The 26,589-nt window shown below is 36.7% G+C and overlaps 1 protein-coding gene across 6 annotated transcripts in view; it reads left to right on the top strand.

Annotated features, from left to right (window-relative positions):
- Nucleotides 1–26,589, top strand: part of DOCK3 (dedicator of cytokinesis 3) — a 212,301-nt gene that overhangs the window by 138,198 nt on the left and 47,514 nt on the right. For 5 of the 6 annotated variants that reach the window (XM_082768310.1, XM_082768309.1, XM_082768306.1 and 2 more), the window contains exons 16-28: nucleotides 2,519–2,681; nucleotides 3,229–3,335; nucleotides 4,077–4,248; nucleotides 4,901–4,998; nucleotides 6,540–6,623; nucleotides 6,973–7,073; nucleotides 8,406–8,487; nucleotides 14,847–15,017; nucleotides 18,846–19,038; nucleotides 20,352–20,479; nucleotides 21,460–21,564; nucleotides 23,652–23,750; nucleotides 25,747–25,841. In XM_082768310.1, coding sequence (XP_082624436.1) covers nucleotides 2,519–2,681; nucleotides 3,229–3,335; nucleotides 4,077–4,248; nucleotides 4,901–4,998; nucleotides 6,540–6,623; nucleotides 6,973–7,073; nucleotides 8,406–8,487; nucleotides 14,847–15,017; nucleotides 18,846–19,038; nucleotides 20,352–20,479; nucleotides 21,460–21,564; nucleotides 23,652–23,750; nucleotides 25,747–25,841 — 1,598 coding nt within the window. The remainder of the gene's footprint in view (nucleotides 1–2,518; nucleotides 2,682–3,228; nucleotides 3,336–4,076; nucleotides 4,249–4,900; nucleotides 4,999–6,539; nucleotides 6,624–6,972; nucleotides 7,074–8,405; nucleotides 8,488–14,846; nucleotides 15,018–18,845; nucleotides 19,039–20,351; nucleotides 20,480–21,459; nucleotides 21,565–23,651; nucleotides 23,751–25,746; nucleotides 25,842–26,589) is intronic. The other variant, XM_082768307.1, reaches the window with a different exon arrangement.

Below are 26,589 nucleotides of genomic sequence, written 5' to 3'. Positions count from 1 at the left end.
GTAGAGAAGCTGATTAAAAATCTCCAATTCAGGCTTAACAATAGCATGGGCAGCACACTGAAAGTTTAAGCATTGACCCCAAAACACTACTGTTCTTGGTTGAAACACCCTTTACTGTTCCTGACCTATGGCATTTCTAAAGCAGACACTGCCAAATAAAGTGTGTGCTGAGTTACACACTATGGTGTCATTACACACTATAGTAAGATAAAAACTAAACCTTTCCTAACCAGCAGCACAATCCTAATTTACGGCTTTGCGAAGACTTTAGCAGGACCATACTAAGTGTTAATAAGAATATTCTGTCTATCTCAAATCCGTATTGCTATTGAGTATATCTTGGTCCAGAAATACTCCTGTTGAAAGCAGTGGAAATTGTATGCAGAATGCATTGCTGTTCAAAAGGAAAATGAGTATTTTCTTTTCAAAACGCTTTTAGCCAATTACTGGTATCTTTCAATACAGTCTGAAAAATAATTTATTTATTTTTTTAAATGACACATTTCTCACTTACTCTTCTTTCTGTTTTGGTAGCAAGAATATCGTATTCGCTGCAGAACATACCTTAAATTATAAAAATTATTACCTGATCCTTTTTCTAGTTTAGCCTCCCTTACTTGCCCGTGCCCTCTAATTCACCTACATATTTGGGTCACTTGGTGACTAGGTGTACAGAGACTAGTATCATGTCTGTATTTTGCACATCACTTCACAATTCAGAGTTGAAGATTATTTAATCCTCTCTCCTCAGACTATAGATAATAGTATAAATGTGTAGACACAGAACAGTTAACAACAACGAAAAAAATTTCACCAGTTCATTTATTTAAAGTTCATAGCATGAAACAGCATTCAAAGACTGAGCATTTGCCTGCCAAGACAGGTCAATTTTTGAGACAGCAGAAAAAAAGCTGATTAAAATTTCAGTTTTTCCTGTACATTATAAAAGAAATACCATTTTACTTTCTCTTGGGAACCTAATGCAGAATGAGCTTTTGGAAAGGTTCCATTAAGCCCAGCAAGTTACATTTATCCAAAAATCTTACTAGGAGGTTGCAGGCATTGGCACTGCTGCCACCACTACTCTCACACCAGCCTGTTAATATGTGCAATAGTTCAGTGGTTGTTGCTGTATTAAAAAACAAAACAAAAAACGCCTTTATGCCTGGATTGTGGCAAATACCATATGGTTACAAAAACTCAAGAGGACTGAGTTTTGTGGGTACATGCTGTAGCATACAATGAATCTCTGTCCAGAGAGACTGTTCTTGCGTTGAATCCCAGAATGACAGTGAATTTTTCTTTCTTTTTGGGCTCCTTGACAAATTCTTAGCTTTCTGAAAGTCAGAAGAATATTAGCACTGACTGAACTAACTGGATCTGGTTAATGGGATATATATGACTTGATATGATAGTCCCTTGCTTATACATGAAAAAGACCAAATCAAATCAGCATTGACAGTGTTTCTTGGAATAGAATTTAGAAATGCCTTGAGGAAATGACCTGTAGTTTGTCTTGTCGTGACTCTGTTCCATGTGGAGTGTTTTCATGTCAGGATTTATATTGCATGTATTGCTTTGGTCCTGCTTGGCTTCTGTTTCTTCCTGGATTCATTATTCCGAGAGATATGAGAAGCAAAGAATCTCTAACCTGTCATTTTTCTGCACGGTTTTATAGGATGTCAGATCTTTTGGATTACTTTTTAAGTGCTAAGACTGGAGTGTAGTTTAGGGCTCATAAAAGAAAATGTGCCTTAAGTTCCATGTCCTCCTACAAGGGACCTTTTAATGTCTTTATTTCAGGACTTCATATTTCTCTTAACTTCCTTCTCTTGTGTTGTGACGGAGGATTTCCACACTTCCGAAATAAAATGAATTCGTTTTTCTCTTCATCTGTTTTTTGACAAGATCCCTGACCTTTTTAGATATAAAAGCAGAAATTTAGATACCATTATATTTTCAGGTAGTAACTATTTAACAAAGTCTTTACTTGCCACTAAGGAAAAAAATCAATCAGAATTTTCTGGGTTACTTGGTGAAATGCTGGGTGATTATCATTTTGAAAGACCAAAGTTTTTAAGACCTTGTAAAGGTCAGGTACAATTTTGAACTGAGATACTGAAGGAGAAATCATCAAATGATACTTCCAGAGATGTCTAATATTACATTTGATGATCCTGTTAGGTTCTTTTTTGGACATGTGTTTATTTGTATGTGTGTTTATTGTGTCTGTCCAATTCTTGATAGAAAACAGCTTAAATAATAATTGAGCTTAAATACTAAGGTACTGTAATTCATTCATTATCAGAGGTGTTCTACCTTTTCTTTTGACCCAAAGCATGGTTTTAAAATCTGTTCAAAAATTTCAGTTTTCATTGTGTTTGAGATTCTGCTTCTAACTCTTCCTTTATGTCTATAGGAATATATGAATTATGTGAAGTTGTCACCATGTAGTAAAATGACTCATCAGTAGTGATGTGATGTCTTTTTAATCTTAAATTGTGTTCTTTTGTTCCAGGACTGCATCAGCCTGGGCTCAGGAGAGCCAAGCAGAAGTGCATACCACTCTTTTGTTCTTTACCACAATAACAGCCCTCGATGGGGGGAAATCATCAAGTTGCCCATCCCCATAGACAGGTTTCGTGGGTCTCACCTCCGGTTTGAGTTCAGACATTGCTCCAGTGAGTGCAGAACATAATCAGAAGAAATGTAAAAAGGCTGAGGTCTTTCCATTGTCAGTTTATACTTAGACGAGGCTGTTACTCTGTGGAGAGCAGGAAAAGGGTGCTAATTTAAAATACTGTAAAGGTGCACTACTAGTTAGCCTGTTGCTATGTTTGTTAAACAGCATATTCAAAACATTGTGAGCAATCAGTGCAGGCCAAGGCATTATCTGTCCCTGCTGTTCTTTTGCTGTGTTTTCCTATAGAATGTTTTGTTTACAGCATATTTACTTTATATTTTACTATGATTGGCATGTTTGTATTTGGCAGGGGGGTTGGCACTAGATGATCTTCAGAGGTCCCTTCCTACCCAAACCATCCTGTTATTCTATTGCTTGTTTTGAGGCTTGTTGATGACTTGCATAGAATTAGACATGGTAGTATATTATATGTTGATTCTTAAGTAACCTGTATGTTTTTTGTTAGGAATGCAGAGAATTTAGTGAATAATCTTGTGAACAGAGAATGTACAAGTATAACTCCTTATTTCTATCTCCTGCTACAGCAAAAGACAAGGGAGAAAAGAAGCTCTTTGGTTTTGCATTCACTCCATTGATGAGAGATGATGGAACTACCTTGTCAGATGATATCCATGAACTTTATGTTTATAAGGTACTGTATCTTCTCTGCAGCCTTTTTACCTACTGATCTCTACTTTTGAACAAGTAACTATCACTGCATTATCGTGTTTTTTTGTTTTTTTTTTTTTCTTTTCCCAAATTAGAAGAATGTAAGGAACAGATTAAAAGTAGGTTCAACATTTTACAAATTCCAACTCACATGATTGGGTTTTGATACATCCTTCTATTATAGGGGCAACTCACCTTTTCTCCTGAGGTAATGATGATTTATCATCTGATAATCCTGTCTATTTTGAATTCAAGCATACTATTTTTAATGAACATTCAGTAGCTTCACCAGCTTATGGCATTACTCTGTATGTTTTTATTAGGAAATTATGCTATAATGCTCAGAAACTTCAATGATGCTATATCAAGAGATTTTTTTGTTTGTTTGTTTGTTTTTGTTTTGAGGGGGGGGGGGTCTTTTTGTTTCTTTTTGTTTCCTTTTGTTTCTTTCTTCCTGCTGATTTACCTTGATTTATTTTCTTAATTTTGAGACAGCAACACTAGTCTCTAAAGAGTCAGTTGTTAGGAGACCACACTTTCTAAAGCTGGGTCTCTTTTGTGTATATACAGGCACTGAAGGTGGTAAGCACAGCTTTTTCTTAGAAGTGTTTTTATGCACCCAGAAGATCAATAAAAGTACTGCTAGGCAATTGCTATCAGTATGTGTGTGTGGAATGAAATAAATAAACCAGGTTAAATTCCATTTCCTTTCCTGTATCTGCAGTGTGATGAGAATAGCACATTTAATAATCATGCACTCTACCTGGGGTTGCCTTGCTGCAAAGAGGACTACAACGGCTGCCCCAACATCCCTTCCAGTCTCATTTTCCAGCGCAGCACCAAAGAGACCTTTTCAGTCTCCACACAGCTTTCTTCTACCAAATTGACCCAAAATGGTAAGTAGCTGATCCTTCCAAATTGCCTAAGGCAGCAGGCATTATGGCAACAGGGCAGATGTGTATTCTTGTGGTCTCTCTGTTTATTTTACTAAAATACTGCTTTGCTACAATTTTGTGATTTATTTTTTTAACTAACACTATTGAAATAAGCAGAAACATTTTTTTGAGGAAATAGGGTTATTGACAAAGGGCAGAGACATGGCAGGCATTTCTTTAAGTGCAAGACATAATGTGTTAAAATAAAGGCAATTTTAATTAAATGATTAAAGAACAAAAAATCCAATGCTAGTGCTTTTACACAATCCAAAGTTTGTTTTGTTAGGCTTTTGCAGGGTTACCAAGTACAGTAATGTTCTTGAGGCATAGGAAGACAAAAATGAATTGTTTGCAACTTTGTGTCAAGTCACCATTGGGAAGGCTGCAATATTTTTTTTTTAAACTTTACCTTTCCTCCATTTGTTTCTTTGTTAGTAGCATAGGACTTACTGCTTGTTTTCCTCCTTGCTTTCTTTGTTCTTATTTTTAGTTCTTCCAAGATACATGAGCTACAAGAGCAGAACTGTTATGTAATGAATCTCAGTTGGGTCTGAGGTTGCCCTTCTTTGCTCTGTGTATGGATTCTAGCTCTTTGTCTCTCTCTGTTCTGCAGTGGATTTGCTTGCCCTACTGAAATGGAAAGCTTACCCAGATCGTGTGATGGATATCCTAGGAAGACTGAGACATGTCAGTGGCGAGGAAATTGTTAAGGTACTACACAAAGTAACAGTCTTTGGACGTGTCTGTGTTAACAAGCTAATTCAGATCTACAGTGCAATTCTGAGTGTTACCTCTTCATGTACTTGGATTCATACTGGGAAATCTCAGACTGTATGAATCGGTATTTTTTTTTTAATATAAAACTGAATCATCTTGCAAATGTACTTTCCTGTCCCAGCATTGTGAAATGGAACTCTTGCCTGGAGCACTGATTTCTCTCTGAAGTGTCTAACCTATCAGTAAGCTACATCCTATCTGCTAAATTCACCCTGTTTCATAGTCATTGTTGCTGTCCGTGGTAATCCTGTGTGTGACCCAAACTTCATCATCTCAATGAGTGGGGGGAAGAATTCCAGATGCAAAAGCAGTTACAGCAATTGGTCAGATAATTTTAGGTGTTCTAAGAACTTTCCTTATAATATATTTTTATAGTTCTAGAAATAAAAGGAGATAATTTGTAATGGCAAACAGCAAAAGAAACCAAATAGAAATCCCATCACTTGATTAGATGTTTATGGTTAAAGCCACTTTGTTGTAACTAATTTGAATGTTGCCATATGTAAGTTTTAACTTTCAGGATAACACTTGTAACAATAACACAAGGAAGATACGCTGTGTATCTAGAAATCCTTCAAGAATATCATGTTCTGTACATTTTGTTTGCAGGAAAGTACAAGTGTTTGTTTTTATAGAGAAAATCATTAAAAGATATGTATTAAATTATTCCAAGGGGAAAACCAATTGATTCCCTCCGTAAATTGACTGCTATGTGGCATTGGGATATGAAGGACAGCATGTAGTAATTCAGCAAAAAGAAATTTTATCCTTTCAGAGACTTTATAAATTGTTAGATTTTATTTCTTGTTTTCCACCTCAGAATCTAATTACAATAGATTACAAAATCATGTTGACAAAAGCAGCAGTTGACTTCATCTTCAACAACCCTCTTCACAGGCATCCTTCTTGAGGACTCTGCCTTCTGGAAAGAAATCACTGAATTAACAGCTTTTGGTGTTATGGATGAGAGAAACAATTGGCAATACATAGCTCGTATCAGTTAATGCTTGTTATAAAGGCCCTACTTCCATTCATAACACAAATTTTCAATATTAAACATAAATTGGAGCACTATTTAAAGTGCTTCCAGGTCTTAAATTTGATAAAGAACAGTATCTGATGCACTAATGATATAAGAATGAAAGTAAGTTGTTTTGCCACCCAGGCAGCACTTCTGGTCAGCTCAGACACGGTGAAAGGAACACACAGTTATATTTAAGTGCAGTATATATTTCTTCTTTCTTTTTCTATCATTTTCATTTAGAAATATTCCTTGTAAAGGAAAACATTCTTAATTAAAGAGAACAAAAAAAAAAAAAAATCTGTCATTTCTCATGGGTGAACCTGAAATGGTTTGTTCTTGGAAAGTGATTTACAAAAATATCAACATGTATGACATAATTCAAGAAGGGGAAAAAGTCCTTCTTCTGAATATAACTGAATTTGATTATTTTTTTTTATTAATGTCATTTTAGTTCCTACAAGATATTCTCGACACGTTGTTTGTAGTTCTGGATGACAACACAGAAAAGTATGGCTTATTGGTCTTTCAGTCATTGGTAAGCTGCTGAATTGTTACTTTCCTTTATCTCATGGTCAGTGATTTTTAATTTTCTTATTATCATGATTGTTTTCCTTCAATTAAATATAAAATATTCAGCTGAATCCAGCGTTAGTTTATCTCTAGTAATCCTGGGTGAGGAGGGTAAGGATAGCATCAGCCAGCTGGAGATAGGAGAAGTATTTAATATCACTTGGGAGAAGCAAGCAGTAACATCTAGTAACACAAGTATTGACTGTTTAAAGAAACTAATATATCATTGTTCCTTAGCTTGTACCACTTGTTTATAGAATACTAGTGACTGTGCAATTACTTTCAGTGTGAGTTCACTTTTTCATTTCTTACAGGTGTTCATCATAAATCTACTGCGTGACAGCAAGTATTTTCATTTTCGACCTGTGATGGACACTTACATTCAGAAGCACTTTGCAGGAGCACTGGCTTACAAGTAAGTTTTGTTTATCCATCTCTTCAGGAGATGGTATTAGAAGCCTCTGAACGATGTCACCATCTGAATCATAATGCTTATGTTAGTGGTTTTTAAAAATAGAACTACCCAGACAAATATTTTTCCAACACTGTTTCAGAAAAAAGCTGCTCAATGTCACCTGTTGCTATGAATGAGCAGACTTTGAATTTTCATCTTGCCTTTCTGAACTGGCAAATTCTATTTTCATCCTTTTTTAAATGAAGAGACACTGTCACACAGCAACACCTCATTATCAATCTGTACTAATGAGCTACAAGAGCACATACGTTTCTTGTCCAAGAAGGATACTAAGATATAGGATGCAAGGAAAAGGCGTGAAAAATAGGAAAGCTTGGAGAACTAATTGTAATTTCCTCTTCCATAGTAGACAAGTGTTCACATAAGATGATGGTATTCCATTTTATTAGAGTAAATGTATAATTTCAGTAGATCAGAAACTTAATTTTCAGTGTAACTTCGGAGATTCTGCCTTATTTTCTAGTATACTTTTCTGTGTTTTCTGTCAGACAACAAGACAGATTTGGAAAGCAGTAACAGTTACCAGTCGGTGTTTATTTTCACTCTCTTTTGGACCATTTATTTTGTATGTTTGAGAATATTCTATCTTTGGTCACAATAAACTCTTAAAAACAGCTTATAATTGGCTTGGATTGTTTTACTGCATTGATGTTTTAGTATAATTTTTTAAGAAGTATCAAAAATACTGTCAATGCCAGGCAAAGAACTGCAGATACTGTACAACACTAGAAGGCATAGTCACGTTCAGAGGCTGAAAACATGTTCTGCCTTGTGTTAATGATCACTTCTGTCAGGTAAATCAAACTATTTTTGTAGTTCGATGCCTGAAATAAATGTTTTCAACAAAATTCTTTAAACTAGACCAAATGGTACTGTGCGCTTGGGAAAATATATGAACACATTTTCTTCGTGATTTAGTTTCTAAAGACTGCTTGCTCAGAGGAAATCTGAAATTTCTTAACAGAAAATAAAAACGTTTTGATTTTAGCTTTGACAAAGGCAAGCAATATAGCTCTTTTTAATAACATCTTTTTAATGTTCCCTTAGTGCATATCATGGTCTAAGTCAATTACAGAGAAGAAATTATTTGCTGGTTTTGAAATTTAAATAAATGTATATGTTGTGTAAATTCAATCAGGAGGACAGCTATAGCAGATCTTTGGAGTAGACTAAAATGAGAATTTCGTTTATAGATTTCCCCCTGAAACCAAAATATTTGCTGCCTGACTAATTTGCAATTGGTGCTGACTTTCCACTGTTCGTTATTTTCAGAGAACTGATCCGATGTTTGAAGTGGTACATGGACCGTTCAGCTGAGCTTGTACGCCAAGATCACATCCAGGAAGCAATGAGAGTATGTATTTAATAGAAAAATTTGTGTGCCTGTTCTATCTGTGACTCCAGAAGAGTTGGGGAAGCTGCATATAAAATCAAGGGTAGTCTGGCACTGATTTCTTAAGTGCTAAACCAATTTATTTTTTTTGCCAAAATTTTAATGTTAGAGGGAGATTCACTCTTAAGCAGAAATAAAATGGAAGAACTGTGTTGTCTTAACTCCTTTTAAAGCCTTATGGATGACTTAAGTGGAACTTAACGTGGAATATGTATGCACCAGTCATACATATGTGGTCTCTGCCTTGCACTTCAAGAAACATTTATATCAAATGTATTAGACAGTGGTGCTGTGGATCAAAGATAAGTTTTTTATTTTTGGCTGTGCCACAACTTTTTTTTTCACTGGTTGAAGTTCTGGAGTGTTTTAAGAAGCAGATAAATGAGCCTTTAACTGGATGGAAAATCTACCAGTTACTGCACAAGACCTGAGTCATGGTTCTGTGATGAGAGTATGATCTTGCAGGAATGCACAGCATTCTATTATAATGTGAAATAAAGGGAATAGTTTTGGTGCTAGTTACAGAGAATTAAGAGGATAAATAGTGTATTAGTTTTACTATATGTAATTGCAAAAAAGATACTTTGTTAACTATATAAATTAATTCATGATTCAAAAATTTCAGGAAGAGGTTTTTCTTTGGGTGATTGTCCATCTGTACCTTCTTACTGTGAGCAGGTTTATGTCCAAGCATGTGAGTCGGGGCATTTTTAAAACTAGCAAGCAGTGGCAGAAATTTGCACTTTCTTTTTCTTTTTCATGTCAGTACAAATAGGTGAAGCATATCACAGCTGAAGTGCACCACACACATAAGTTATTCCTTTAAGTTCTTCTGGTGACCACAAGTTAGAGGTTGTTTCTTGTGAATGTCTTTATGCTTGTGTCTTGGCATATATTTCAGATTTTCATTTCTTTTTCTTCCTTCTTGTGATACTTTTCTACTTTATATTGCCTCCTTTGGTCTAATTCAGTCAATATTTTTGAGGAAGTAATTTTTGTTTTTTGGGAATGACTGATTGTTTCATTGGAATGATCTGGCATCACTGCTATTACAAGGGTGTCATACCAGTGTTTACATTGTCTTTTGTAGATATTCATGTATTTAGAAACTACTGTATTGCAATACTTTACAGATTCATGGGCCAAAGATGTCTTCTCAAGAACTTCTGTTGGAACTCTCAAATTTCTCATTCTGTTATTTTCCATCCTCATCTTTCCTTTTTTTGGATTACAAAGAAACCTATTAAAATTGTGAGATAAGAAGCAGATCCCTAAACAGATTGGCTGCTAGGATGTTCTCCCTTCTCCTCCCCTGACCCCCCAAACTACGTATCAGTGAGTTATGCAATGCAGCAGATACAGATGTATGATATTGTTCCTATGTGATGAGCATGTCTTGAACCTCATAGTAATTCTCTTCAGCAATTGTGACTGTGAATGTTAGGATGTCTTTCAGAAGCTCAGTTATTCAACATATGGTTAGAAAACAAAGTAAATTATTTCAAGGATTCCAAGGCAACTCTTTGTTTACTGGGAATCTCAGGTGTTTGCCTAGACAGTAGCAGTCCCATAAGTGAGCAGGGTCAGTTTGAAGATCTGAGAGCCCAAGTCTTTCCAAGCACAGGAATTACAGTCTCAACCAGAGATTCTGCAGACCTAACCTCTACCATTGAAGCTGCTGTTGTATCTTAAAGTATACAGTTGCCTTTCCAAGTCTATCTTTGAGGCCCAAATGAAGATATTCATCTTCTCCCACTATAGCCAAGCGATCAATGCCCATTCTTTCTAAATTTTATTTCAGACATTTGGAACAAGTTTTTACCAAAACCATTATCACTGCCAGTTTGTCGTTATTTGTAATATATTTTGTTACTGGGAATTTCTGTGGTCTTTGGTGTCTTCACTATGCTCCTTGCATCAGCAGCTCTTCAACTCAGGGAACAGGATAGCTTTCTCTTTGTTTTCCCCTCAGTTAGCTGTTAAATGTAGTACCCTAAAGCAGGTTTTGCAGTATCTCTGCAGTCTCTTTTTTGGCTTTTGACTCCCCATATACGTTCGTGGGACATATGCAGATACCTCATAGCATTCTGATTCAGACTTTGGCATTTCTAGACAATTTCTAAACTGGCTTCGCTTCCTCAAGACTTTCTCTCAGAAAACTTCTATGAAACCTTGAGGAACAGTAATGCAAGGACTTTTCAAGCTTTGCTGGAACACAGAGCATCTTGTTCCTTGTTTATGGCCTATAACAAACTTCATGAAAGCTGCATCCAGATACCACTGCCTGTGCCTACATAGGGAGTTCTGTAACAGTGTCTCGATGGATTAGCTCCACAGATAGTTGTACTTTCCCTACTAGTCATGGCAAAACTAGTGAAGTATCTCCATGAGGTGCTCTTTCAACATCAGACATCTTCTGGTAGTGTAATCACAGAAGGTCTTTGCCTAAATTGAGGTTTTCTGAGCCATAGTAGCCAGGGAGTTGAGAGATCTGAAATGATATTCTCAGCCTGCCTTTTGAGACTCGGGACTCCTCCAATTTGTTTTCTTCACCCTAAATTTCAAAAAGAAATGCCAGTCTGTTGCTTTTAAGACCAGTCTGGCTCCGGACTTAGTCTTAATTGCCTCATTCAGAAATAATTGCTGATTTACATTTTCTACAGTCTCTGTTTTTCTAAGAATACTAGAAATTGCTGAGGTAATTGTAATTGTTATAAACATATATAAACCCTGATCAGTCTGTTTGTAGGACTTGTTCCTTCTTTTGTTGTTGGTACCTTAAACTTTGCCTTAGGTCTCTTATCTGCTCTCACAAGACTCAAATTGGTACCTTCACTTGAATCTCTGCACTTTTGCTTTTATCTTACTAATGCAGAGTACCTGCTTCTTGCACTTGAAACAAGTATGATGTTCTCTGGAAGAAAACATTGCCAATAGCAGGAAGGAGTTTGCTAGCTGCTCTTGAATGGTGAAGTAGATGCTCGAATAGACAACTGCCTGTATTTTAATATGGTGCAGAAGCAGCTTGCAAACATCCTCTTGTTTACTCATAAGAAGGATGTTCTTGCGTTCATGTTTTTCTCACAAGCTCCACTGAGATTGCTTAAAGGCCAACAAAACCAGACCATCTTTCTCCAGCTGATATTCTAGTTTCTCACTGGGATTTTGACTGGATGTTGGTGTCTTGTTTGAGGTTGTCCTTTGAGACTTTTATCTACATATTTATTTCCTTGTATTTTTATGAAGGTGTTTTTTGAAGATTACTTTTGTTCACTTTGGTTAGGATGGTGAAAGAGCTTCAGCTTCCAGAACTAATAATCCTCTTTATGTATACTGTCCATATGATAAGGTTACCTGTTCTACATAGCTCCAGTTTATTTTCTGAAGTAATGTTTAGGTTTCTTGAATTAGGAAATTAAACTATGCGTTTTCCTAAAGCAGATCTATACAAGATTGATTCATCTGTTCATACTCTGAACATCAAGTACAGTTTGCCTTCTGTTCAAATTGAACAGATACTTCGTATCTATAGATGAGTCCAGATGTGCAACTGTACTGTCTCCAAGACTGTTCACTGGATGTATGAATATGCTACAATAAAACCATCCAATATTGTCTGATTGTAGTTCCTGAAGGCTCAAGTGATACTTGTGGTGTCTCTAAAGAATATATTTATCCACTAGACCAGCAGAAATTTCTCCACTGTTTCGCCTGTGTCATCCTAGAAGCTTCTAACTGATGCTGCATTTGTCAGAGCGGTCTTCGGTTTTAGTTCTCCTGGGACATTGCAGCTGAGCACCAGGTAATCTGTGCAAGTTGAGCTGTGCTGCTCCTGTATTCACAGAGTGAACATGCACATGGACAGTGACTCAGAAGAAAGGAAGGTTACTCATTAGTAAGTGGAAGGTCTTTGAGATGTGTTAGCTATAAGCACATTTCTTTCTCCATTTATTTTCTCTCCTGGAGTATCACTGGTAAAAGTTAGAAATTATTTTGGTTGAGATGAAGTGAGGTTATGATGCTATTTGTCTATTTCAGTTTTTCTTGAGTTCTCAGGCTGCTGGTCATAAGTGATTGATGTGTGTTTACTTATTGTGTGACTGCATTTTTTTTTTAAGAAAGTTCTTTTAATTTGTTACTGATTTTCCTTTAGCAGCTCTGTTTTTATATCATCCTGATATAATAGAGGGCTTGTTTCTTTTCAGTGCACTTCTACATCTTTAAGGGCCTATATGTGTCATGTCTGTGGTTTTGTTAGTAGTAAGATGCAAAGTTGTTCCGTGTGCTGGTTTGTGCTAACAGGGCTTGGTTTGTGTTTTTATCATCTCAGCCACGTCTGTGAACACAGTGAACTCTTCAGTTTGTTGTCTTTGTAGGTTCGTTCTAGGCAGCAGTTTGGTGTCTGTGCTAAAGACAGTGTTGCTGAAAGCCTGCCATTCTGCTTCCAACAGAGAATTATGGATTTTCAGACATAAATCCTCTGATTCACTGTAAAACATAATCTTCATGTTAAAGCCATGAGCTTTCATGTTAGAATTTGGGTTGCCCATACCAAGCTGGTAAAACTTGACAGCGCTTGTCTTGCTGTATTTGACATTAGCAGCAGAGGTGCTTACCTTAAAGAGTGGGCCATTGTGCACCAACTGACCTTTGTCTGGCAACTGTCCAGAAATACAAGGTGCTATTACCCAGTAAAGTCCTTTGGTGCAAGGAAGATAAACAGGAAGATGTTTTACTAGAGAAGGATAACAGTGTACTGCCAAGTTACCAAGGCTGCTGTTATTCAAAAAAAAAAAAAAAAAAAAAAAAAAAAAAAAAAAAGGCTGTAATTATCGGTGGGATGTTGAAATCTGTGATGGGTTCACAAGGAATTTCAACATTAACATTCTCTGTCCTTAAAGCTGTAGCATTGTAAAGCTTAGAACATAACAGCACGTATTTGTGCATTATAGTATGGTGGTTCAAAGAGAACTATCATATGGATGCAAAAGTTAAATGAGGGCAAACTTTGTTAGAATTACTTTCAGCTTCTGAACAAAAATGCAGACAAGAATACTTTCTAGTCAATACAGTGTAATAGTACTAATGTTTCTGCATAAACTCTGATTACTGAAACTCCAGCCTGTTTGTTTCCTTTGCTATCATCCTAAGTACGTGATATCATAATATCAGCCTATACATCATGTCTTAGTGCTCTCTTAATGGTATATTACATTGAGCACTAAGGAAAGGAGTGAAGTCTGTCGCTGATGTTTAATACATTTCAGTGTTGACACTTGTGTGCACCAAATGATGAAAAAGGCATTCTTCCTGTGTGGAATATTAAATCTGCCATCTCTGAGGACTTTTGATAGATTGGCAAGCTTGCTAAAGGCTGCATGGAACAACATCTCTTTCTTACTTGACGTGGCTGCCAAATAAATGGAGTACTAAATAATGCCACTTAAAAAATTTTAGTTGAAGATGTTTAGGTTGTGAATTCTTAAGACTTAATCTAGACATGCCATAGAGCAAATTTCTTTCTACTACAGATGCACTTTGCCAGCCCTTTAGACTGCAGTGTCTGTCACATGTATAATGGTGTTAAATGCCATCTTCTGTGCAGATGATTCTCCCTCTACTGTGTGCTCTGCAAGTTTCATGTTTGACTCCTTAACTTATTCTAGCTGCAATTAAAAGGATACCTACTCATTGTAGCACAACTGCTGCTTGCTAGTTTTGTGGGCTGCCAGAGGACTTCACATGTCACCCTTGTCTTCTATTTCTGCATCTATATTTACTTCTGTTTGTACCTGTAGCTGCCAGAAATAAAGGCAGACCTTGCTATTGGGTTCATGCTGAAAAGTAGATACTTCTTTTTCCAGGTAACACTTCTTCCATTTCACTTACAGTCCACTTACCTTAATACAGATTAGCAAACTCAAGTAATTAAAGGTAAAATTTGAATGAAAACAGGCAAATAGGTTCTTCAGACACAGCTGTCATGCCAAGCCATGAGAAAGCTATAAATCTCTTATCTTCACCAAGATTTTCCTCAGATTGTGTAAATTGAATATATCTACTTGAATTAAATACATACTTGTTTTTTGTTAGTGGAACATACCAGTAGCAAAGGTTATAGGTTGGGAAGGAATGCTTGCCTATGAGTAGCTGTTCCTTAACTGAATTATGTAACTTACAAAACCTGTTTTTCTTTCTCTTTTCTAAAGCTGAAGAATTTTGTTATTAATTATGCACCTAAAATCTTTCCTGGTTCTCTTTAAAGTTCCTTTATTTTTCTTTCTCTCTATCTTAATTTCCTTCCTTTCCTGCTCCTTAAGGCCTTGGAATATCTTTTCAAGTTCATTGTCCAATCTCGGATCCTTTACTCCAGAGCTACTTGCGGAATGGAGGAGGAACAGTTCCGCACCAGCATCCAGGAGCTTTTCCAGTCCATCAGATTTGTGCTCAGCTTGGACAGCAGGAGCTCTGAGACTCTCATCTTCACACAGGTTTGCTATTTTCTGTACTTTAACTGGCAAACCAAAAGACAGCTGTATTCTGCACAGGTAGTATATGGTCATGTGCCAGTTAAGTGCAGGTTAGTAGTGTTTTCTTTCTTTAACAAACTGATGATACTGAAAAACAACATAGTCAATCTTAAAAGAGAGCACCACTTCAGATCCAGGTGAACCAAACTATGGAGTCTCAAGAGAAAAATGAGTAGTCATGCAAGAATAGTTTCTGCTCCTCACAAAAGCAAACTGTATTGCCAAGTCTCTTGTATGTCTTACAGTTATCTTAAAGAAATTTTAAATCTTTAATTGTAGTAGGTCAAGTCAGTAATCAAGGTTGTAGAGACATCGCTGTAGAGAAGTTCAACTGATGTGTTCACAATCAGAAAAACTTAATTCCAGCAGTCTAAAATTAGTTGGAATGATATGCAGTCTGACTGCAAGTATATTGTGATACTTATGCTCACATCTAATACGTTATTTTGAATATGGCCCAGATGCCTTCACTGAGACATCATGTGGCCTTCAGGTACTACTCAAAGTGAGTAAGAATGTTGCAATGTTTTGATTCATATTTGAAAGATCACTGTACTAAATTACATACTCCTGTGTTCAAAATTTTTAATAGTAATATCAAATATTATGTGTATGCCTCAGCTCAGAGAATCTCAAAGATGGACCACCTAGAACATCCTGGTAATATGAAGGTGATTTGTAATTACTAATTTACTATTTACAGACGTTTTGAACACCTACTGTAATTTGTCAAAGCAGCAGTTAGTGTGAATGTCACAACAAAACAGAACAACTCCAGGGGTTAGGGAAGCTGCCAGCAGTGTTATCTCTTTCTTAAGAAGGTGCTCTGAAAGATTTGAGAAGAGCTTCTCTAATCTTTTATTTAGTCACCCATTAGTTGGTGTAATGAAATGACAGAAGCATGAGAAGTCAGAGCACAGATTCTTTCAGGCAAAGTGACAGTGAGTGGGAACAGCATCTTGTGAATGCAGGATGTTTAGGGTTTGTTTGGTTTTTAATTCTGGTGATCACAGGTAGAGAGAGACTAGATTTCAGGAAGGGATTATTTTCCCTTTTTCTGTCTTTTTTTGTCTTTTTTTTTTTTCTTTCACTGTGGTCTTTCTTGCTATCTTTGCTCTAGACATGTAATTTGGGAAGCCTGTCCTTGTTTAACCTTTGAAAAGTTTACTGTTTTGTTTCCCCCGTGCCACTATCTTGCCCCTTGATCCCAATTGCCCCATAGGCCTCTCAGCCTGGAGGTCAGGTGAGCGGAGCTGGGACATGTGCCCCACAAAAATGTGGTGGTACTTCAAGGCCGTCATTTAATTCTGTAAGTAACGATCCCCAAAACTGCACACGTATTTCATCATGGATGTTCCCAGTGAATCCTTTTCCCCTACCCCAATCCATCTTTTCCTCCATATAAACTGGAAATTAATGTTTAAGTGGCTGGTACTTTAAAACTAGGAAATGTGGAATATTTCAGTCATTAATGGAACAACTTAGGGCATCAACACCTTGAAAATACAGTACTGATTACATAAATCAAATTGTTCAGGCAGACCAAGGAAATTATGTACTAGTTCCAGAAAGCTGGACAACTCTTAAATATCTACAGAAATGCTTGAGGCCTTAGTAAACATAATTTTCTTCACAGTTGTCCTCTTATCCAGGCTATTAAAAAGATCTCACTACAGTTCTTTTCAGCAATGAGATGAAAACTGTTTATGTCCTTACTTCCAGGCAATTAGTTTGACAAGAGTAATGCTCCAGAATATTTTTGGGTGTTGTACAGAAAAGGACCTTTCAAGAAACTTATAAAATGATATAACTGTACCCCAAGATGGCTCCAGAGCTTCCTGAAAAGTTCCCATGAATATCCTTAGATGGCTACTGGATGTCCTAAATCATCGTAGAAATCCTCCTGCCTCATAGTAATAGAAATAAGTTTAGGAAAACTGTGAGGATTCGTTGGGCCAGTATTGTAATTTCACTTGCATTATCTCAAAGATAAAGATGATGAATGGATTTGCAGCTGTTATAGCCTTCCAACAGTACCATGAACTATTTAAATGATTCATATTTGTTTATTTTGTTAGTACATTTTATGTATGTAGCAACAAATAGGTGACAACACCCAGGAGGCTATGTGGGTTTTTGTGTAATCTGAATTGATTGTAACAAGACAAGATGTTGAGAGAGATAACAAGCACGAAGAAGAACGAGGTAAATTTATATTCAGAATAATTTAATGAGCTCTTCAGTGTTTGCTAAGTTAGTTATAAAAATAACTTATATTTTGCTGAAAGACTATTAAATAGATATCACAGTTGTTTGAAGGAAAAGTTACATAGAAGAAAGACTTGGCAAAGAAGGAAGCCATATATTTTATGGGATTAGGACAGGCATTCCAAGTGTTACAACCAGCATGGGAAATGTACAGTAATGTTTATGGAGTGAGAAAACAGATCTGTTCCATAAGATCACCTTTTCCTCACAGAAGAAAAATGGTAGGTCTTGGGTAGGGCTAAGCTAAACAGAAATCTGCAACCAAGTTGACTAAAAATGAACTTCTGCAGGATAGCAGTGTGGTTTGTACGGACAGCTTCAGACAAGTGAAGGGAAAATGGTGAGAAGTGTGCCAAGTGGTGACACTGTGGCTGAGATAGGTGGAAGTAAAAAAGCTGAATCAAAATGCTCTGTTCAGGAGGATTTTTTTTACAGAGAGTGTGATCAAGAACTGGAATGGGCTGCACAGGGCCGTGGTGGAGTCCCCATCCCTGGAGGCATTTAGGAGACATGCAGACATGGCACTAAGGAACATGGTTTAGTGATGGGACTCAGTAGGTCAGGTTGATGGATGGACTTGGTGATCTTGAAGGTCTTCTCCAACCTAGATAACTCTATGATTTTGTAAAAAGCAGTATAACAATTCAAGAAAGCAACCATCAGGGAATTTAAGTAGTTGTAAGAAAGGAGATAGGGATAGACCTTTGGTAGAATATAAAGGAAGAGAAGAATTTTAAATCTTTGGAGGTGAGTGGCAGTTGTTAGGTATGACACCAAGTCCGTGGAACTTGAGAATAGGAGATGCATGGAATTTTACAGTTACGAAGAAATTAATTGAAGTGTGAAACAAAAGATGAAGCGTTTGATTTGTGTTGTGGTGATATTGTTTCTGCACTCCGGCTTACTGGATAGCTCCAGGTTACTGGAAATATCCACTATTGCAAGAGTCACGTGCACACTTACTTGCATGATGTGATGCTTCTTTCACATGAAATTGCACCCTATCCCTGTTGCGGAGAGAATGTAATATCACATGACAATTATGCTATGGTTAAGGGTCTGTCAACATGTTATTCAGAATATTTTTTAGAGTTCTAACTCTTTTATGCAATTCCTCAGTACAAAAAAAAATCAGTACTGAATTCTATAATCAGAAGCCATTTTTACAGTTATTGAAAAAAGTAAATTGACACAAATGGACTATTTTCTCACCTTCTGTACCTTATTTTTTCTGTTTTATAAACCATGTCCTAAAATACAGACTTTTGAAGGTCTACAAAAACTGTGCTCAACTCACCATATATATGACTTAGTATTGCAACAGTGCTTGATTTTTGTATGCATCTAGTGATTTGATCGCTACAAACTTTAGGTACTGCAAAACATTAACGCTAGCCATAGTGCACTATGTAGGAGCTTTTTCCAGACCCTTAATTCAGTGTTACTGTTGTTTCTATTTCACTGCCTTTAGTTGCAGTTACAGGATTCAAAGTCTTCACATTCTTCATTTGGTTTTTACAGGCAGCTTTGCTGAACTCCTTCCCCGCTATCTTTGATGAGCTGTTGCAGATGTTCACTGTGCAGGAAGTAGCAGAGTTTGTGAGGGGTACTCTGGGCAGCATGCCCAGTACAGTGCACATTGGGCAATCAATGGATGTTGTTAAGCTACAATCCATTGCACGCACTGTTGACAGCCGCCTGTTCTCTTTCTCAGGTAAGACAGTGGTATAAGTCTAAATTTTGCTGTTAACTAAGAATAGGAACACATTACATTTATTTTGCAGTTGCTTTATTGCAAGCTTAAATAAATAATCTTGGTAATTATCTATCTAGGTGGCATTGTTGTTACAACGCACACACAGTAAATATATGTAAGTTTCCCTATGTTAGAAAATGTTAATAAATTCATCATGGATAAATTGTAGCTACTAAGGGCTGATAAAATTATGTTAACAAATCAAGGCAATTATTAAAAGTGCCAAATCTCACTTGATACTTTATATTACTTTTGTATTGCTTATTACTGTAGTTTCAAAGGCATGGATAGGAGGATTAACCTACTTTCCAGTAAGCTTATTGTCTGAGAAAGAAACAGGGAGACAATTGCATCAGAAACCCAACATGTTCGTTAAAAAAAAAACTATTTAATCTTTACATTACAATACTTGTATAGCTCCACATATTAGTAATTGTTTAAGATGCATTGAATGAATAAGGGTTAAAGACAGTCTATTTCATATGTATCATATGTAAAAGTCCAAACAAAAGAAGTTATGAAGATAACAGAGGAAGGTAAAAAGTACCATAGGGTTTATCTTCCTTGCAGTGAGGAACAGAAGTTAGTGCACTCAGTACTCAATTCCTAGGTCAACAATCTGTCACGTGTTATTTGCACCTACAAAAATTAATCTAGTTGCCAAGGTCATCTTATGCCTGCCAACCCTGCCTACTCTTCTGGCTGTGTAATTAAAAGCAGATATATTCTCTTTTTCTTGTCTCCTGTATGGTGATGACTTGTTTTCCTTCCATCTCTCCTATCAGTCAGCTTCCTGACGTTGTCCCACTCTTTTTCCTCCTTTTTTCCTGTTTTGGCTACTGTCTTCTGGAGCTGCTCCCTGCTCTTCCTCCTTTAATAAGGTTAAGGTTTGTAAGCCAGCTAAATAAGAAGAATTAGCCAGTTTCCAAGAGGCATATATTGAAGGAGCCCTATTAGCTGTGACAAGAGAGCTGAAAATGAAATCAACATCAGCAAGTATCAGTTCACAACTGTTATTTCCAAGCTGAATCAATACTGAAAAGATCATGTATACTTCATTTATGAACTTCTGAAACTAGATGTACTGTTAATTCATTATGTATAGTTCTTGGAAGTGTGTTGTACTACGATCTGTATAGCAGAATTTGCACCAATTAATCAAATATGCTGTTTATCAATAGGCTAATTTGGATACCAAAAGGCTGCTGATGGGGATGGTTGAAATTCAAGTTTCTTTCAGAAGAACTGTGATATCATTTTCCTTCTTTCAGAGTCCCGGCGTATCTTGCTACCTGTGGTTCTTCACCACATTCACCTTCACCTACGACAGCAGAAGGAGCTACTCATCTGCTCTGGGATTCTCAGTAGTATTTTCTCCATAATCAAGACCAGCTCTTTGGTAATCTGCTGCTTGACTTTTTAATTGCATCACTGACTCAGTAAAATGAAGGCTGAGGGATTTCTATAGGTTAATACAGGTTTTTCAAAGATCCTTTCAAAAATGAAATTCTGCTAATTTTCTGTCAGCAGGAAAACATCTGAAATGAGGGTCTGCTTTTGTATGTGTGACTCAAAGCATTCTGGTTACACAGTGTTCTTGCTGTTAGGATGGGAAAAAGGATATGCATTTACCAGGTTTGACACTGTTTAATTTTCTTCATCGAAGCCCAGAACTTAGATGTCAATGGAGTTCAGAACCCTACACAGCTCTAGGACTTGTAGTTCTGCAAGAGACAGTAACTAGCACTTTATGATTCATGTTAAATGAATACTCTGAAATTATCCAATCAATGAAATCACACATACATTTAGAAATTGCTGCTAAGTTTAAATACCCAGCTTTGATGATTGTAAAACTCTGATCCAGATGGTAACTTGATCATTTAAAGCAATACTCACAAACAGGGTGGTAAAGTTTCCTCACCTGACTCTAAAGGAGGAAGCTCATAATGCTAACTATAAATCATACTAATGCTAACTATAAATTAATGAGCTTTCTCAATAACAAATTAAGGCTTTTTGTGAAGGGAATGAAATGAAAGGTACCATGGTGATAAGCTAAATTAATGCTGACATAGAATAAAGGCCGTTGAACATATCTTGATCCCATTTTATTCTAGAGCGTATGCAGGCCTTTGATTATAGTTTTACCTTATGGCTGTGACCCTGAAAGTTTCTATCAGAGAGGGAGGAGGTAATACACACTGGCATCATAACAGTATCTGGTATCCGTGATGACTTTGATTGTACTTCGTTGAACATCCATTATAGAGGTTTCTACCAAAATGAGTGATTGTGGTATGGCTGACTGAACAGAATTCTCTGCCAATGCCGTCTTCTCCAGTTACTAACTGTCTGTTTGCTCACCACTTACTGTAGGAGGGAGATGTCGTGGAGGAGGTTGAGATGATGGTGGAAAGCCTCCTGGATGTGCTTTTACAAACTCTGCTTACAATCATGAGTAAATCGCAGTCTCAGGAGGCGGTAAGAGGGCAGCGTTGCCCGCAGTGCACAGCAGAAATCACTGTTAGTAACTAACAATCAGTTTCTATTTCCTGCTTCTTTAACCTTTGGTTCAGTCCCTCACCACCACCTGCACCTCATTATCATCTCTCCTGCATGAATGCCCAGGGCTTTGTCTCTTTTCCTTAATAAGCCGCAGATCCATTCTTTCCTCTGTGTGGTAGTGAGGTCTGCAGGAAACAGTAAGGCTAAAGGAAGCTTTTGTGGATTTCCAGGTTATTTTCTTGTTTGCCTTTGCAGCCATGATTAAGAATTAGTGTTTAGAACTTGAGACGTGCTAACTGGGTAGCTGCCTAGGGCTTCACCCCTAAATAGGAATTGCCAAGGGCAATATGAGCATCAAGCTCTGATTCCTAAGTCTGAGAATGCCATAATTTCCAATTGACAAGTCCCTTAACACCCTGGAGATCTTCTGTTCAGGTTCACTGATTATTTCATGCAAATGAAACACAATGTGCTTTTGAAAAAGAAATTAGCAGAACCTAAGTCAAGTGAGCTGTTGAGCTTGGTGGGAGAAGAGGGAAAAGCCACCACTTTGTCTAGGCTGGCAGCTTCAGCCTATGGGAAGAAATTTTTTCCTTGGCATTAGTGTAACAAGAGAAAAGGAACAGAATTACTGATCTGCTTTCATCTTCTGTATTCATTACCCTTTCTATACTATCCTATTCTGGTCTGGTTTTGCTTAGGAGAGTCTCTAATGCAGTTTTTGCACTACATATTATGTTATGGTGTTGTCCAGAACATCCTTTTTTTCTTTTTAGACTTGCTTTTTTTTTTTTTTTTTTTATCAAAAGGCTGAAACCTCAGAGATGCTGGGGGGACAAGTACACTAGGGTACACTTTTCACACAAGTGAAAAGATGGTATCTTTCTATGTTAGCTCAAAGGAGCTAATAAATGGTAGAATCCTAATAAAGAACAAGGCATTTCATAGTTCTTAAAATGTCCAGTAACATCTTAGCTTCCTTTTACTTCTGTCATTTGATTTGCCATTATTTATCACATAGCACCTCACATACAAGAGCACACTATTTTTCCCAATGAAGTTCATCCCTATGAAGTTTACTGGAACAACCTATGTCAAAGCTTCTGTGTGGGTGCTCGAGCCAATTTTAAAAAATAAAAATGGAAGGGAAAGTCACAGTTATAAAAACCCCTCATATTTGTTCCTGAATGTTTATTTTACAGCACAGTGATATGTGTAATCTTTTTAGATACTGATTAGAAAGTAGTTTGCATGTTTTGCAAAGGATTGGCAGATAAAAGACATGCTCCTTACCTTCTTGCCACTGCCATGTTCATTATCTTGGACAAATTGCTTAACTTCTCTGTGCTTTACTTTCAGATATGTAGAATGGGGGAGCCCATCTTTGGAAAACATTTTGGGATACTGTGGTAACTGGTTAGGGTGCATATGCTTTGCAGGCCAGAAATGTAATTGTAGCTCATGTAGGCTAACCCAAGCTATATTCAGAGTATCTTAATGGAATACTGTTAATATTGTAGCTATGACAGCATGTAATTTGGTGAACGCTAATCAGCCAAATATTTACAAGGTTCCAGACACCTTTCGTAGCCCATACTGATCCCATGCTGTTATTGCTATACTGTTTTCAGTATATCAGACAATAAGTTTAAAATATTCCTGGTATGTCTGCATGAGCAGCAGTCCCACCTTTGTTAGCATAGTATATTGAGTATAAAGTAACTGAGAAGGTGACTGTCAAAAACTGCATGCTTGGAGGGAGATGTGTTAATGTCTGTAATAGTAATTATAAATCATTTTTGTTTAGACTACAACATTTGCTAAGACTTTTTAAAATGGCATCTGTGGGAGATCCTGTAAAAGGTTTATTCCTCTATATTAACAGTAATTCAAGAACTGTTAACTGTTAATGCAGTATTTTTAATTTCTGTGCATGTCAGCTTTCCTCTCATAGGCATTGGGGCCATTTCAGACCCCTCCCTTTATACCTTACCCCAGGTTGAGTTTTATATTTATGAAATTTCAGATTGTCTCAACTAAATAATTTCTTATCTTGTCAACAGGGAGAATATGTGTCCTGTCTTTTATCTTTGCTCCGTCAGATGTCAGACACTCATTTCCAGCACTTACTGGACAACTTCCAAAGCAAGGATGAACTAAAGGTACAACAGAACATCTTGTGTGTAGGGTCCTTCAGTCTGAATGAGAGAGAAGAGGGGAATCCCTACAGCATTGTTTGCTCTGCTAATTGTTCCCATTCATCAGCACTCTACTTTTATAGACCTTCCTTTCTCTCTTATGATAATACATGTAGATGCTATGTTATAAAAGCATTTAATACTTGACACTGAACTATCTTGATAAACAAGAGCAAATAAAAACCAAAGATGGGTATTATCAGCCATAGAAGCTTATCATTGTTGTACAATATAGAACCTAGAGGAGCAAGTTTTTTAATCCCATGAATGTAGTCAGTTGTACTATAGTATGTTACCAGATGTGAAATACGCATTAATGTTTACTTACAAAGAGTGCTGAAATTCATTTAATGCCAGAGGAGTGTTTCAAGCCTTTTTTGGGATACAAATATCTCTAGCAGATGATATCTTTCTTGGGTAAGCAGTAATCTTCCTAATTCTCCTGCCGATCCCTCCTAAATTTGAGAACGTTAACTTGAATTATGGCTATCCTTGAATAGACGATGGCTGGTGAGGGACCAACAGACCTCTCTGTTGGCTTTTTTTTTTTTTTTGTCACTGTCATTTTGAAATGGCACATCTCAAAACAGCAGAAACTGACTTTTTATCTCAGTTTTCATAGGAAAGAGGAATATCTAAGACAACAGTCAACTAAAGAGGCAAAATAATTTTGTAAATAAAGACAAGATTTTATATAACATGCTTTTGATTAGTATGACACTTGATAAAATAGGGACAATGAGAAGAGTGTAATGTGGCAGGAACTTAAGTTGCCTTAACAAATGAGATGGAGAAACAGTAAGAAGTCTGAATAGGCTTTTGGCTTCTAGGTATTTCATGCACATGTAGGGAGCCTGAATAAATTCATAACAGTGAAAAATGTGTTGTTAAAGTAAAATTTATCTTTATGCCCATAAGAATAAATACACTTTTATATCTTGACAATCTAAGGATGTGTTAACAGTATGACAGAAGCTGAAGATATTACCTGCCATTTTTTTCCAACTATCGGTTTATCAGTTGATCTAATAAAATACATTACCTATTCCTTTAAATATTACTGTAATAATATTTCCAGTACTTTTTCTTGAATAGGAAAGCACTTTGTTCGCTTACCTATATTACATTTAGGCCAAAATGAGGCCAAAAGTCAAGGAGCTTCTGATCCTTTACTCTTGGCTAAGTTACACAAAGATATTATTTTCCCCCCGGCCCATCAGAATTAAGGCACAATGGTAGAACAGTTTTGAATAAATCTTGTACTACCACTTTCTATGCTGTCTTAATTTTGTGTAGAAGAAAAGTGAAACAACAAATCATAATTTGCAATGCTGACTAGTCACCTTTCATCCTCACTGTTCTTCATAGATGTAGAGGTGCAGGTAGTCAAAAATCAGAAATGTTTTCAGGTTTGGAGAATTTTTGGAAAGCAAATGTTCAGTGGAATAGAAGAGATCTTTTCTGCTGTCTGTCAGAAATGAGGTTTCATGTTGCTATTTTTAAAAGGACACGTAGGAGTTCTACCGAGTTTGTATGTGTGCTCTTTTGTCAAATTTGTGACATAAGTGCAAAGAAATTTGGACAGATGCTGTCATTATTTGAATGCATAAGCCAGATAAATAGCTGTAATTCCAATCTGTTTGAAAATAGCTGTAAATTGACACCGGATCTCAGGATGATGGTATGGGAAGTCATATACATTATGCACATAAGGAAGTTTTTCATCTCACTATGAAAGATTTAAGACAGCTACAACCCAGTCAGTACATATTATATACAAACAAAATAGAACAATATCCAAGTATTTGTTGTTATCATATTTTCAGATGAATGTCCTGGTTACACAAAGCTCAAGGGGAACACGCTCTTAGCTTAAGAAGTGCTTGTAATCAGGAACACAAATTAATCTTCAGCTGCTAATGCTTTTTTTCTTTTCTTTTTCTTTTTTTCCTTGCAATAGGAGTTCCTCCTGAAGATTTTTTGTGTATTTCGGAACCTGATGAAAATGAGTGTCTTTCCTCGAGACTGGATGGTGATGAGGTTGCTCACCAGCAAGTAAGTAGAGAAGCAGGTATAAACTTTTAACATTCTATATCCATTTTTTTTCTTCTCAGCTGGACGCTTAAAACCTGTGCTGCAGTGTTTGATCTGACTGAAATTTGGTGATCAAGGCAGGAACTCTGCAGTACTCATCCTAATTCTTCATTTGATTTAACAATCCGTATCAAATTTGGACTTCTGTTATCATTCTGTTTCTTATACTCTACCAGTATGCACAGATGTCAGGAATTATAGGTCTAACTGAAGTAGCTGCACTGAGGGTAGGAGTGGCACAGCAGATCTCATAACACATGGCAGGGAGCAGGTACCCACAATAAGTTGCTATTAAGTCAGGCTTCTCATCTGCCTTTATGTGTAAATGACTACTTTAAATGTCTGTCTTTTCCCATAAACTACACTCTTTAACCTACAGAGAAGAAAGAATCAAAGTTCGAAAAGGAGGGTCAAACCCCAGCAAGGTTACCAAATACATTACAGATAGTTATTTCTCAATAATGTTGTCATTGGCCATTTTAATGCATTTTAATTTCATCTAATTTTATTTCTGTTGAGTGAAGTACTACACTGTTAGGAGTGGTAGCAATGTGATGAACAAATGGTGGCTTGAATTATTTACCAGTTTCTTGTTTCATTAGATAAACTAGCTGTAGAATGTAGAAGGCTGGTCAGCTGCTGAGCTGTATGCTCTGCGTGTTCACAGAGCTAATGAGAAGTCAAGGAAGTGGATTTCAGTATTTCAAGC

The sequence above is a fragment of the Aythya marila genome, assembly GCF_965140915.1.
Source record: "Aythya marila genome assembly, chromosome: 10".
In the NCBI taxonomy this organism is placed as follows: Eukaryota; Metazoa; Chordata; class Aves; order Anseriformes; family Anatidae; genus Aythya; species Aythya marila.
This window is presented reverse-complemented; position numbering and strand designations above follow the sequence as displayed.